A 14531-nucleotide genomic window follows, 5' to 3' on the forward strand; every position below is an offset into this window, starting at 1 on the left:
TGAAACTGACCATCTGTGTGCCTGTTCACCCCAGAAACTGTTTCGGTTCCCAGTGCCAAATGCTTTGTAAATGGCGACACCATTTCTGCGAATGTTACTCAAGATTTTAGCGTCTTGGTGGTGGGTGGGAATTCCACACAGCCAACCCCTGGATCTTAATGTAATTGTCATGAAGTAAGATTCTGGCCTGGCTTGGTTTCACCCTTTAGTGGGGTAGGACTCATCTTGCTTCTTCTTGATGGAGGCACACTTTAATTATTTTTATGGGTTATGATATGCTATGAATTCTTACTGTTTGGTAAGTTGTTTTGTATTTTAATATTTTGAAGGTCACTTAGAGATGTTTTGCAAAAAGTGCTGATAATAATAATAATAATAATAATAATAATAATAATACTTTGCATTCATGCTTTGCTCTAAGAGTTGGCCCAGCATGTGGCCAGATCACAGACCTTTTGGCTTGGGGCAAGAGGATATTTTGTCTCTCTCCCCTACACCCGCCAAATCATAAAGTTCTGATCTTTTCATGGGGCACCATAGCCCCCAGCTCTGCCAATCCTCTCCTGTCTCTTTTGAGTGCCTGCTGTCTCTGCAGTGAGGAGATGCTCCCTGCATCCATCCCCCTGCTGATGATCCCTTCTTCAGATGTTGATGTAAGTTCTTTGGGACACAAGAAGTGTGTGACTTTTAACCGTGCTAACGGTGAAGTCAACAGCCGGCCAATCAAACCTCTGGATTCTTTCTGGCAGAAGAGGCAAAGAGGGTTCACCACTAGGGGAAATAGGTTGAGAGTTTTGTGCCTGGGTATTTATATGCAGGGTGGAATATAAATACGAATTTTGGAACAAGCCCCTACCCCAGGTCGTCTGGTGGTTAGAGTAACCCCTGTTTTCACTAAGCCCACTCCTGCTAAGCGAAGCCACCTGATCATGTTCCACAAGAGACATTGTGGAGACCCACCTGTGCCACGCCCCTCGGGTTCCACGGCATCACCAGGGTTCAGTTCCTCGATGGCTGGGTCAGCATGCTCTCGGCGGACCACCCTGTGGCAGAAGGGGAGTGTGCCAGTGCAGAGAAGATGCTCTTCCCTCCCGCAAAAGGGCCCGTCATGGGAGTCAAGCCTACTACCACTACTCCTGAGTGGGCACCACCCTTTGCCCACACACTCTCTTGCCAAATCCTTATCTTCCCAGAAAGGGGCCCTGCCCACTCGCATAGCAACAGGTTTCCGCACGGACTGCCCAGATTTGCCACATGCTGCTGCTATCACTTTATTAGCCTGAGAAATGTAAGCGGCTCTGTTTAACGAGCCATTGATTGCCTACAATTAATGGGAACCGTGCATAAGTGCTAATTAGTGAAAGCCAGAACCTCCAGGGATGTGGTCTAGGCGGAACAGAACTGCTGTATTAGTAGCGGTGTAGGAAGGAGCTCAGTCACAGCTCTGTCAGCTGACCGGAGGGAGGGCAGAGCAGGATAGAACACGCCCTCCTGTGGGTTACGGCAGTGGGGGAACTAAAAGGCGCTAGATTCTGGATGCAGAATCCAGTCCTCCCCCCTCCCTCTCCCCATATTCTCAAGTTCTGCATGCAGGACTTCCTAAGGATGAAGCGGGTTCACCACAGACTCTGGTGCGGGGGTCGCCCTCCCTGCAGTGCCCGGGAGCCTGGTAAGATGGGGAGCCCACTGCCCCAGCCTCTGGTGGCCACGTGGCTCTCACCCACCGGAAGAGGCGGTTGGCAGATGAGCCGCGATAGGCGATGTTGTTGAAGAAGACCTCCAACTCCTGGTCATTGTCAAAGTCAGCAGCGATGACGGTGCGGACGGGTGATGGCATGGACAGTTTGGGCGTGGCAATGTCCTGGGGGAAGGACGGGGGTTAGTGGGGCAGGGCTTGGGCTGGAGCAGGGCCAAGAGGAAGCTCAGGTCTAAGGAGGGGAGGGGTCAGGAGGCATTGTGGCTGGCAGGGCCAGAATACAGGGGAGCTGTGGAGTGGGGAGGGGAGCAGAGCTGGAGGAGCTGGGCACAGTGCAGAGACTGCAGTCTCCTGCAAGGCAGCAGCTGGGGAAGGAACCAAGGAGAGGAAAAGGCTGCCTGGTCGACATGGCAGGAAGAAGCAATGGTGCGGAGCCGCGGGTCTAAAAGACGAGGCAACCCTTTAAAAACAAGGAACATCTGGCGGCCCAGCTGGGGGCAAAGGCAGCAGTCTCCTTGGTGATCTGCAGTTCTGCTCTGGCTTTCCAGAATGCGTGGGGGGGGGGGAATAAAGCACAGAGGGAGCGCCGAGTGGCGGTGGCAGTGGGGATCCCTGCCTGCTCCAGCCCAGCCTTTGCACATTGAGCAGGAAGGTCTGAAGGGGAAGGGTTCGCATATTCAGCTGAGCGCACTTGGAAGCGTGCCTGCAACTGGGAACTCTCAGTTGCACAACGTTCCTGATCCTAAGCGCATCCAGCTGAACACACAAAGAATCCTCCTCCAGAACCTCAGGAGTCAATGCACGAAAGCTGGCAAGTGTTTGTGGAGCGGGGGGCGGGGGGGAGCTAGGAGTGTGGCTGGCCCACGTGGCCTTGCACAAAAACACACACCCCACACACTGCATCTTTCCCCAACACCAAGCGTTCACTGAATGCCTGAGTAAGGCTTCTCTGTTCCACTCTTTCTTAGGCACTTCAAGGACTGGACTCTCCCTCCCTGATCCCACCACTTCCCTGCTCACAGCCCAGGCCTTTCACCGTTTTGGGACCTCCCTCTTCCACGTGACACTTACTCGGAAGCGCCCACCTGCGCTCATCTGCAGGTAGAGCCGGTGAGGTCCGTTCCAGTTACCGTAGATCAGGTCCACTTTGCCGTCGCGGTTGAAGTCGGCCAGCGCCACGCCGCGACCGTGCTGGTAGGGGTCATCCAGGCCTGTGGGAGGCGGCAGAGGAAGTCAGCAGGGCTGAGAGTGCCCTGAAGGCAAAAGGACGCTGTGGACTCAACTGAGCCTTCCCTTCTGCTGATGCCGGGCTCAGAGGTTGAGCAGCTCAGAGGTTATCAGGCAGCTCTTGCCCCAAGTGGCTCAAATTCAGCCTGTCAAGGATGGGACAGTGGGGGGCAGGCTACAGGGGGCAGAGGGTGGCTGGTGGAGCAGGCAGCCCACAGGCAGGGGCCAGAGGACCTCTGCAGATTCCCATGGACACCTAACCCATCCTTCCCGCCTCTCCCCGCAAGTCCCCCTACTCCTATTCTCTTGCTGACAAGGAAGGAGTGTTTCTAAAGGGAATAGGTGTCATCAGCAGCACCACGGTGATGGATGCCACCCTGACACCTCGTTAAACTCCAGTGATCAGCCAGACGCTCAATTACTGGTGGTGGCTGAGCCCTCTGGCACTTGTCATCACACACACACCAGCAGGCAAGGAGAGGGACAGGGAAATGGCAGGACCCCACCAGGATGCAAGAGGGCCAAGCAGCTGCTCTGGTGAGTTCTGCCCCACAGCTAATGGCTTCCGATGACACCCTCACCCTTGCCACTCACTCACCAGCAGAGGGCGCTACGTCTATGAAGGTACCGTCACCCTGGTTCTTGAAGAGGAAGTTGGCTCCGTTCTCGTTGTCGCAAAATATGTCGGAGGCTGCTTCACTCAGGATGGGCCCCACAGCCAAGCCCCGACCCCCTGGGAAGAGGAACAGTGAAAACCAGAAGTTAGCGCAATATGTGCATTACAGGTGGGACAGGTTCCCCTCGAGATGTTTCGAAATCATCAAGCCATCCACTTCTTGGTTCGCTCTCCTGCTCCATTACACCTCTTTTCACAATTATTGAACTTCACTTGAATGTTGGGGTTCAGTCTTCACCAGCAATGGTCACCACCACAATTATTACAAAAATAGTCAGTGGCAGTTCACTGCCATAGAGACTGAGAGCAAGACAAAAATGGCATATAGCTCAGCAACACTTCCCAGTTGCCAGGATTGAAGGTACCTGCCTTCCACCCCTCCTAAGGCTCCTCCTCTCCCAGATGTTTCCTAGGCAGCCTCAAACTGTGTCTGTGCACCTCTGGTCTCTGGTCTGCCCTCCTTATTATCCTGCACATTCTTGAGGAGTAGAGGGGATGGGAGCTTGTCGCAGCTGGAGAGGGAAACTCCCAGGATGCTTCAGTAGACTCTTGACCACCCTCCTCTGCTTCAGCCTCAGAGCCTGAACTGCTGCCTGTCACAGGTTCCTCCTGCTCACTAAACCCTGTTGTCCCTTCAGTATCTAGCATCTCCTCCCAATTTTCCCCCTCTGATCTCACCTCAGGGTTCCACCCTGAGCTCTGGTCCTGGCTCTGATTCTTCCCTCTCTGGGATTTCCAATGGGGGGGGGGGAGGTTTCCCAGCTGGTGTCTTCCACCACTCTTCACCATCCAGCCAGGACCTGACACCTCCCTATATTGGAGGCTTGGGCTTAGTTGGCCAAACTTGACTTTTGACTGCTATTTTAGTTTCCCTAATAGTCGGGATCTGTGTGTTTTTCCAACATTAGAATATCTGAGGCATTGTGGGAAAACAAAATGGTGGACGTATGTGGCAGTTGCTAGAGGAGCTCTGTCACTCTTCGTAATGCCCAGCCTCGTAAAGGAACATAGGAAGCTACCTTATACTGGGCCAAACCACAGGCCCATCTAGCTCAGTATTTAGGGTCATAGAATCATAGAATGGTATAGTTGGAAGGGACCACAGGGGTCATCTAGTCAAACCCCCTGCAATGCCCAACACTGGGTTCAAACCTACAACTCTGAAATTAAGAGTCTCATGCTCTACCAACTGAGTTCAGACAGGAAACTCTTTCCCCTTCCTGAAGATGCTGGGGGCTGAATCTAGAACTTTCTGCATGCAAAGCAGAATTTCTACCATTGAGCTACAGCCTTTCCCCTTACGCTGGGCTAGCTCTTGGGAGAACAATCCTCTGTCCTCATACCTGTGAACTTGTTGACTCCGGCATCTGCCGCCACATCATTCAGTGCCACAATGCCATTCTCCAGGTCGCTGGCAGCTGTGTCCATCTCGATGAGGGCATGGGGCCCAACTCTCATACTGGCATAGTTAGCTATGTAGATGGAGTAGCGGCCAGAGCCCTGTAGGAAGGGACGTGGGGGCAGGTGAGAGGCCTGAGTCTTCACTGGACTGGACCCCTCTCTTCCCAGCGTGAGGATGGACGCAGAGGGTGCCACACCCAGGGCCCTGACAGGGATGAGTCTATAAAGGTAAAGCCAGTCGCAGGCACCTGAGCAGAAGCGGCGTTGCCCAGCCATGTGCTCCCAAACAGGGGGGTGCCATCCTTCACGCTCCCCTGTTTTGCCTCAGACATCTCTTCCAACCACTCCCTGTCCCCCGCCCATTGTTTCCCTCATGGCACCCTGATTTAGCAATAATCATTTGAAAATAAGCCACGCAAGGCAGAGGGAGAAGAAAGCGCAGGTGACAGGGGCATAAATCACCTAGACAGGCTGTGTTTATCAGCAGCACGGCACCCGCCTGGCATGGCAGTCCCTGATGGGAGTCCTGACAGCTGTGAGGGAGGGGGAGGAGGAGGCAGAGCTCGGCCTTGAGAAGTTGGGTGGAGAACAGGCCCCTCTAAGCCCATGTCCTCCCCTCCTCCATACAACTGCAGTGGTGCCTCTTCGGCTCCACCCCCCGTGGGCCTGACCCACAGCCCTGAAATCACAGCCTCAAGCCAACCCACCCCAACCTGTTCCACACACTCACCGTTCTGTCCACGCAGGCCACGGAGCGCCCAGCAAACCAGCTTGCCACACCCCGGTTCACCTCATCACTCAAGATGTCCTCCCAGCGCCCGTTCCGAAACTTGAACAGTTTGTCTGTATAGGTAGCTACACCTGGGAAGGAGAGATAAGGTATCAAGACGTTTCAGGGTCTCCTGGCCAGGTGCTGAATCAGCTCTCCCTTTCTCTCCTTCTCTCCCAAGACAGGAAATCAGTCTGGGTTGTGCATGACTTTCTCTGGAGCCCTAACCGTGTAATTATGCTACGGGCCCTCCCTAATTGATGCTCCAGACGATCTGTTTGTTCAGCATTCATCCTGATTTGCTTGCACAAATCTTGCCTGGTTAGACTATGCATTCGTTCTGATTTGTTTATGGGGAGGTTATATGACAACGGGTCCCTTCAGACTGGTGCTTTTTGTGGGTATATTCTGCAAAATGTCGCTGATGCAATAATTGTGCATTAGTAGAGGGTTTATACCACCCTCAAATCTACTACTTTATGAGTTGTTCTGTCATGCCCATGGAGCACATCATCACCATCGGAAGGGGAACGTATGCTTAGTGCAACAAAAACTGGATAAACACCCACTGACCCCGAACTTCTGTGATATGAAAAGTTGCAGGATTTCAATACCAAGCTACAGAACATGCACCTATTGCAAACAAAGCAGTATATTTGTCCTGAAACCTTTTCAGGAATGAACAGGCTTGAAAGTGGGATCCTATAAAACTGTCCTGACACCATCATGAGCACAACTAATGATGAATATTCAAGAGAAGAGACATCTGGAAGGACCCAATGAACATGCATCCTGATTTGCTTGTGGGGTGTTTACATGTCTTCCCATTAATAATTTCTTCATGCCACACTCTTTAGTGCATTTTGCTGTCACTTTCCAAACCACAAAAAGTCCCCTGCAAGTGGGTTTGTTGAGCTAGGGCAGCAGAGTGCTTTAATCCATTTGAATTGCACAAATCTAAATTGAATTGCTCTTGCAAAATAATGACAGTCTAGAGGCACCCTAAGCCTCTAGCAACTGGAGGTTTGGAGTGCAGAGACTTGCTGCAAGCCTGGCTCTGAACTGCAGCATTAAACTCTGCAGGTGTGACACCCATAGATGCAGATCTTTGCAAGTGATGAATGCACCCCCGAATCCTGATCTAGATTGAACCCTTGTGGCTGTCCCATTTGGATCGCATTCCCTCTGCCCATAGATGCCCATTCCCGATCATCCGCCTTTTGGGGCTCCCCCTACTCTGCCGGCCTCGCCCAATGCCTAATTGCTCTCTGGTACTGCAGGCTTGTGATCAGGACCGTGCGACAATGAATGCAGCAACCCCAGCAAAGCTTAAGGGCTGGTAAGGGAGGCCCAAAAGAATAAACTCATTAAGGTAAAATGTGCCAGAGCAGCGCGGAGCCATGTTCATCATAAAGGGAAAGGGGAAAATCAATGGCAGGCACTGGCCGGGCCCTGATGCCAGGAGTAATGTGAATGGCTGATTTAGGGAGCCTTTGGCAGCTGCAAAGCAGTAATTAGGTGTGTCAGGAAGACTGATAAGTGGAGCCAAGAGCAGGTCGATGCTGCAGGTGAGGGGCCCAGCCCTACTCGGGAAGGATGCGATGGGGAAGTGGTCACTTTTCTAGGCAGATTTCCAGAGATCCCAAGCAGTGCTTTGGACCAAAGGAAAAGCGGTGGTGGTGGGTGGGCATTTATCTTTTCCAGATATATTCCGACTAGAAATGGCGTAGTTCCAGCATGGACCCAATAGAGCAGTGGTGGCCAAACTTGGCCCTCCAGCTGTTTTGGGACTACAACTCCCATCATCCCTGGCTAACAGGACCAGTGGTCAGGGATGATGGGAATTGTAGTCCCAAAACAGCTGGAGGGCCAAGTTTGGCCACCACTGCCATAGAGCAAGCCACAGGCTGCCAGCTCTGATCAAGCAACATATTTCTAGGATTCGAACATGTGAAGCCATCCAAGCAAAGCGTCTGTTGACTTGGGTGCAATTCCTAACTAGTCCCAAGGAAGGGGCTTGGCCTTGGGACAGAACCAACAGTGCGTATTTTAAGGCTGGTCACACCTAGGCATTGCAAAAGCATGCCGAACACCACCTCTGCTCCTAAAGCAGCAAAGGGTCTCTTAGCAGCAGTCTAGGAATTAGGGAACCACCTTCCCAGAAAAGAAAATATTAGACCCTCTACCATTAGGTTGCAGCATTGCCAGTGGGGGTGGGAAAGAATATGCTTTGGGGTTTCACTACTTTCTCCCTTGCGTAATCCCAATGCTGTCTCAAAGGATGTCTCCTTGCCCAGCGAGATACTTGCCTGTCCCTCAGAGATCCCAGGGCTCCTGGAGCTGCAGTCCCTGCTGGCAACTAGAGATGTGGCAAAGCCCTGAGTCAGCAGCCAAGTCTCTCCTCCCCCCCCCACTCCCTCCCCCCCCCCACGCCGCCACCCGCTGCTGCCAGAGAATCGACAAAATCACTCAGCTGGGAAATTAACTCCAGCCTTGAAACATCCCACCCTGGTGGCCAGTGAAGGTCAAGGAACTGGAGTCAGTGGCTCGGGGCTGGCAGGTGAAGAGCCCCAAAGCCAACGGTGTGAAGGAAGGGAGCCTGCACTGCCAGGACATCAGCCAAGAAAGGAGATGGGCCACTGGCCATCACCACCACAGCCACATGCCCCTCTGTGGATCACGCCCATTCCCTTTTCAGTCTGCTGTTTGCAGGATAAATGCCAGGAACTGTTAATGATAGGATCGTTTGTGAAGAAAACATCATGTTTTCATCATCAGTGAGTGAATGTGGACTGATGGGTGGGTACCACGTGTTTAATGGGTGTTATGGGATGGGTGCATCACAGCAGAGATGAATGGAGATGGCTCATGGCAGACAATGGGTAGGTGCAAGAACTTAGTAAAAGATGTAAGACTGATCAAGGTGATTCTTGAGAGGCAGGTGGGTCTTGATGGATAGATATCAAGGACGAGGAAGTTCATAGTGCACAGGAGAAGATGGATATGCTAACTGGGTTGCCAGCAGGCAAATGTCAGGAAGGAACAGCTTTCGCACTCACCGGAGAAGGCATTATTGGTGTTGAGGAAGTAGATCTCCTCCCGCCCGTCCCCGTCAATGTCGCATGCTGTCACACCAATCGCATTGCCTTGGCGATCCCGCAGTGCATAATATGGGGAGCTACGTTCATCCACTGCAAGGTTCACCAGCCGGCCCCGTATCTTGTCATACTTCAGCACCAGGTTGGGACCATTGTACCTGAAGGAATGGAGAGCAGGAAATGTGATGTGGGAGGTGCTTCAAGGTAGCAGTGACCCTTCCCACCAGATCTCTTCCAGAAAATCAAAGTCCACCGTTCTCATTTTGTGGGGTTATCGGGAGACGCAGCAAAGGGCACATCCCATCATTGCTATTCCTGGGGGAAAGGGAGGGGTGTGTCACAAAGAGAGTGGAGCTTGCAGCCAAACATGGAGGAGACTTCAGAATGTCTATATTTATTCCACTTGTATTCTTCTCCTCCCTGCAGTTCAGGGCAGCAAACGAGGGGACTATCCCATTGAATCCCCACAACAAAAAGAACAGCAAGGCCAAGGTCATAACATGGGTTTCGTGGCCGGCTCCATTTCAGAGCACAGTATCTACTATTACTATAATCCTGCTGTAAAACCTGGCACTGTAGATGTTCCAAATCAGGTAGATAGCACTGCAAAAAGGTTTTTAAATTCTTACTTTACTGTAAATAAAAGAAAAGGAGGAAACCATCTGCACCCATGAACAATCCACCAACCCAGCAAATATATATATATATATGTGAATGAGCTATCATACCTAATTTAAACATATATTGCACATTCATATAATCCAGCCATATGCCCAAAAGGGTATCCAAGTGAGACAGATGATTGTTTGATACATTATGCTTTAGTTGACATTCCTGCACTGCAGGCAGTTGGACTGCATAACCCCTGGGATCCCCTCCAGCTGTACAATTCTACGGTTCTATGTTCAAAGGTGCAAAGGGCAGTAAGATTTTCAGACCACCATGCAGTAGATGGTGGGTGGTTATCCTTATAATTGCAGGGTTGAATTATAAGGATTTGGAGGTGGGCTTCTGGCTGTGAGGCTCCCATCTCTATGGAAGAAGAGTTCCTTTTTCTAATTCATTTCACTCAAATTGAAGGACTCTGGGATCCAGAAAGGCAGTACTGGGGCTCCCAGGTAATAAAAACCAGCTGGTAAAGCAAGCCAGGGAGGTGCTTATTTGAAAGCATTGAACATCTATCAGAGATCTGATGCCCAGAAGATTCAGGTTGAAATTCCCCTTGTCAGTTTGGGGATCAACACAACCCACCTGGAGCTTGAATGCCAAACCGGCTTATGACATTGGGTTAGTCTGGAAACCCCTGGCAGGCAACAGCTGGCACTTCTAGTACAGGGATGGCACCTGCCCGTCTTCGGGATGGCTACGGCCCAGTGGCACCCTCCCACGCCAAACATCCAGTTAATCAGCTTTTCGGAACCCTGATAGTCAGCTCCAGCATGAGACCCGGATTCTTTTAGACATCCATCCATGCTAACATCACACAATGCGAAGTTGCAGAAACGCCTGAGCAGTTTCATCTGGCAGCTAATGATGTGTGACTCTAATGTGGTTAGCATGGAGTTTGCGAAGGCTGAAAATGCACAGTCTAGAAAGAGAAAATTAATACAGCAGAGGAGAAGGAGGTCAGGTAGGGAGGGAGAAACCTTGAGGACAATGTTACAAAGCCCTGGAGAAAATAACGCTCGCCAGCACCCAAGGGGAATCAGGATTGGGGCCTGATAGTGAAGCGCAATTGATAAAAAGAGCCATAGCCACATCGGAGGCTGAATCCTGAGCATCAGAGGTGCATCAGAGGTGAACATATCAATATATTGGCCAGATTCACCTGAAAGTGCTAGCGCCTGTGAGACTTGGGAGAAGAAAAAGCTGGCTTCGGGAAATCTACCACACTATCACTGAAGCCATCTCAGAAGCAATGAGTTCCTATAAATGTACACACTTTCCATTTCTTCATTCTCAATCAGAACATGGATTCAGATGCTTCCCAATGATTTCAACAAGAACATGATAGTCAGATGATCTGAAGCTTTTCTCATATGACTGGCTACAATATTCCCCCTCCTCCCCATCTGTAATCATGAATAGGAATGAGGCTTTCGTGTGATGAATGCCGTGTAAAAGGGTTAACAGCTGCTCTTAGTTCTTCCAGAGTCTTATTTCTATGTGACATTTTTGTGGTTGGCATAGCCTTTGCCCGATTGGACATGCACCCCACTGAAAAGCACAGTGCTGCCTAGGCTATGGTGAAGGTCTTTCCAGAACGGTGGCAGTCTGTGATCCAGAGCACTCTAGATCTGAGCAGCTAAGAAACTTTATTGGATAAGACAGTTCCGCCCCTCTCTCAGGAGCCAGACATGCATTAGGAACAAGTGCAAAAGCAAATTAGAAGTACCTAGGCATGAGAAAAGAACTTGGCCTGCAGATAGTTTTGCATAGTTCTAACTCTAGTCTCTCTCGTTAAGGCAGCACAACACCACTTCTCCTCGATAAAGGCTTTCCCAAGACAGCTGAGAAAAGTATTTTGCTGCTTAACCAGGTGAACTTGCCAGCTCCAGTGTGAAAGGCTTTAAGAGAACCAGGATGGCGAAGCAGGATAAATGCTCTCCCACCTTGTTCCCAAAGCCAGGCAAGTTGGAGCAGAGGGCTGGGCACTGTTGCTACATACCGTTTCATTGCTCTAGGGCCCATAAAACTCATTTGGACATAGGAAAATTAAAGGGAGTACATGAAGCTTAAAATGTAGCTTTTTGATATGTATGAACATGCTCAAAGTCTCCCGGATCTTGTAATAATCTCAGCTAAGTTACTTGTACCAGATAGGTGCCTGAATTTTGAGAGGATCTCCTTAGGACGCATGCAGGAGGAGTTGCAAAGGCGTTCTGTTGCCTTTCCCCTTCCAATTTTTAAAAAGTTGTCTAGTGCCTCTTGCACAGATGAGTGAGCACCAGTTCCCAGCTTAGGGCTTTCTGCCTGGGCTGACTCAGCAAGCGCTATACCCTGGCCTCGGATAAACAAGTTACACAAGCAGCAGTCATTGGGTTATGAAATGTCCCGTCTCTGTTTATGGTTATGGCCTGGCACAGGAGGGAAGCAGATAATTGCCTTTCCCCTCCCCCCTCCACATCTCCCTGGGATGGTTGCAGCCAAGCTCCCTGGGAGGGTTTTTAATTCCCCCCCTTCCCATCTGGCCCACCCACTCCTCATTCTTAAGCCAGGAAAATATGGAGCACCGCCCTTGTCAAGACTACAGAACACAGATGGGATGGGTCATCCAAACAGACTCCTTAGCAATGGAGTAGGGGCACAATCCCATTTTAGACCACAATGAGCACTTACTCTGGGACTGGCAGCAAACCCTTGAGCTAGCACATGATCTAAGAGAACCCTTGAGCTAGCACATGATCAAAGAGAAGCCAACAGCAGCAAGCCTGCTTGTGCCCAGACTTGTCTTCAGGTGAGACATTCAGCTCCTTAGCACACCCCCTCCCACCCCTAACATTTCGCATCCAGGCACAACAGCAGCAGCTGTGCTATTAAGACTCCAAGTATCAACAATGTGGCCATGGACCATGTGGAAGTGGTATCTGAATTGACATTGCTGCATATGGTCAGCTTGGAAGCAGACACTCCATTGGCAGAGGAAGGAAGATACCTGCAACAGAGATCGCCAGGTCAGCCTGGTCTCACTTCAGCAAGACTCAGCCAGTCTCTGGTATGAGCACATCTTGGACAGCAATAGCTTCTCTGGCATGCGCTGGAGGAGCTACTGGGCATGTGAGGGGGTGTTTGCTATAGGATGCTTCTTGGAGTTGCACCAGCACTAATGACAAAACCAGAAGATGAAAGGGGAAATGCTACCATCTGACGGGTGGAGAAATAATGGAATTCCTCCCCAGAGAACACTTAATGCATTGTTGAAGCTCTTCTACATAGATCAGACCTGGATTTGGTGTTATTTGATTTCTATTAGCAAGCTGGAGAACCTACTTATTAATCTTGCAGGTGACACAAAACTAGCAAGGTCTGCGAACATTTTAGGGGATAGGAGTCAAATTAAAAATGAATTTGGCAAATCAAAATCCTAGCCACAGGTGATCTGGGGGAAAAGAGGAAAATAGGATGCATTTTGAAGGAAAAAAGCCCAACTGAACTTTAGAAAAACTTGGCTAGGTTGGCAGTAATACTGCTGAGAAGTGTCTGGAGTTATAGCGGATCATAAACTAAATCTGAGCTAGGAGTATGGCAAAAGCAGACAAAATGTTGTTTTGAGGCTGCCTTCTCAGAAGCAGTGTGTCTAAGAAGCAGAACCTACTTGCTCTGTTCAGCACTGTTCAAGCCACCACTGAAGAAGTAGCGTCTCCTTTAATAAGAACATTGACAAATTGGTGACAGTTCAGGACAGAATGATGGAGATGCCGGGTTTGGAATGCAAGTCCATGAAGAAAGGTCAGTGGGACGATGGGACAAAAAGGATGGATGGATTCATGTTAAACACAAATACAGGCAAATGAGCAAGTTTGCTGAGTTGATGCAGACATTTCCCTTTACTAAAACTTTAAGAAGTCAGATCAGATATAGACCCACCAGAGATGCTGTAGATCAGGGATGGTGTTTCCACAGCCCCCCAGAAGTCATTGGACTCCCATCATCCCTGATCACCAGCCATGCTGGCTGGGACTGATGGAAGCTGGAGTCTGGAGAGCATCATGTTGGCTATTCCTGCTGTAAAGAAATTGTGCAATCCCAGTAATCCATGATTTAGCAGCACTCACTGGAATCAGAGTTCCTTCAAATTGTTTGTGTCATGAGGACAGCAGTCTTCATAATTATGTCCATGTTAATATTAGTAGTAATGGTAGCAGCAGATCTCCACAGCCTAGATTTGTCTCATGAGGTGTGGGGTTTCTGTCTCACAGTGTTAAAAGTATTGTGGCTTGCAGTTCCTCAAAGGCTTCTTTCCTACAGGGTTTCCTGACAGTCTAGAACATAGAATCATAGAAACGTACAGTTGGAAGGGACCACAAGGACCATGTGCAGAGGTCTCCAAGGGACAGTCCAATCAGGGCAATCTGTGTATTTCCTGACACTTCCTTTGCTGAGGACTGCATCTTATTTGGCTAGAAGATTAAGGGGATCCTTGGGATACAGCTGAAATCCTGCTGCTATTGCAGTATGGTTCAAGGGGGCGGGGCTGTCCTCTCAAGGATGCCCTCCTGGACCTGCACACATATATGCACACACAGTCTTTATTATGCTTGCATGGAAACCTCCCTTGATGTTTGCTCCCTCCAGATGCAAAACTGTTGGATCCCTATCAGGACACTGTGGAATGGGCCGGATGGCTAGCTCTTCAAGCAGCTGGCCAAGCTTCAACTCCACTCCTCATCCCCGCCAATTGGAACTAGGAAGATTGGGGATACGCACAGCTGAATGCCTTGCTCACTGCTGTGCACCTTTGCAAGCCAAGTATGCCAATAATGAGCTGGGGCACTTCCTCGCTCTGCAGCCAATTAACACAATGTCAATTGGTGCACACCGAGGCCTGTCAGCACAGCAAGAGAGAACCTGGAGAGGAAAGGCTTGCCCCTCCCTCCAAGAGAATGCCAGCAGCTGCTCAGTCCAGGTGAGATACCACTGGCCAGAGTGCCTAGTCACAGCAAG

The 14531-nt window shown here is 50.3% G+C and overlaps 1 protein-coding gene across 4 annotated transcripts in view; it reads right to left on the minus strand.

The window, feature by feature from the left end:
* CRTAC1 (cartilage acidic protein 1) overlaps positions 1 to 14531 on the minus strand; it is a 36396-nt gene that overhangs the window by 11909 nt on the left and 9956 nt on the right. For all 4 annotated transcript variants that reach the window (XM_053389506.1, XM_053389505.1, XM_053389503.1 and 1 more), the window contains exons 3-9: positions 8829 to 9025; positions 5731 to 5861; positions 4943 to 5099; positions 3522 to 3656; positions 2768 to 2907; positions 1725 to 1861; positions 961 to 1043 (exon numbers count right to left, since the gene is read on the minus strand). In XM_053389506.1, the coding sequence (XP_053245481.1) occupies positions 961 to 1043; positions 1725 to 1861; positions 2768 to 2907; positions 3522 to 3656; positions 4943 to 5099; positions 5731 to 5861; positions 8829 to 9025 (980 nt within the window). The remainder of the gene's footprint in view (positions 1 to 960; positions 1044 to 1724; positions 1862 to 2767; positions 2908 to 3521; positions 3657 to 4942; positions 5100 to 5730; positions 5862 to 8828; positions 9026 to 14531) is intronic.

The sequence above is a fragment of the Podarcis raffonei genome, chromosome 5, assembly GCF_027172205.1.
Source record: "Podarcis raffonei isolate rPodRaf1 chromosome 5, rPodRaf1.pri, whole genome shotgun sequence".
NCBI lineage: Eukaryota > Metazoa > Chordata > Lepidosauria > Squamata > Lacertidae > Podarcis > Podarcis raffonei.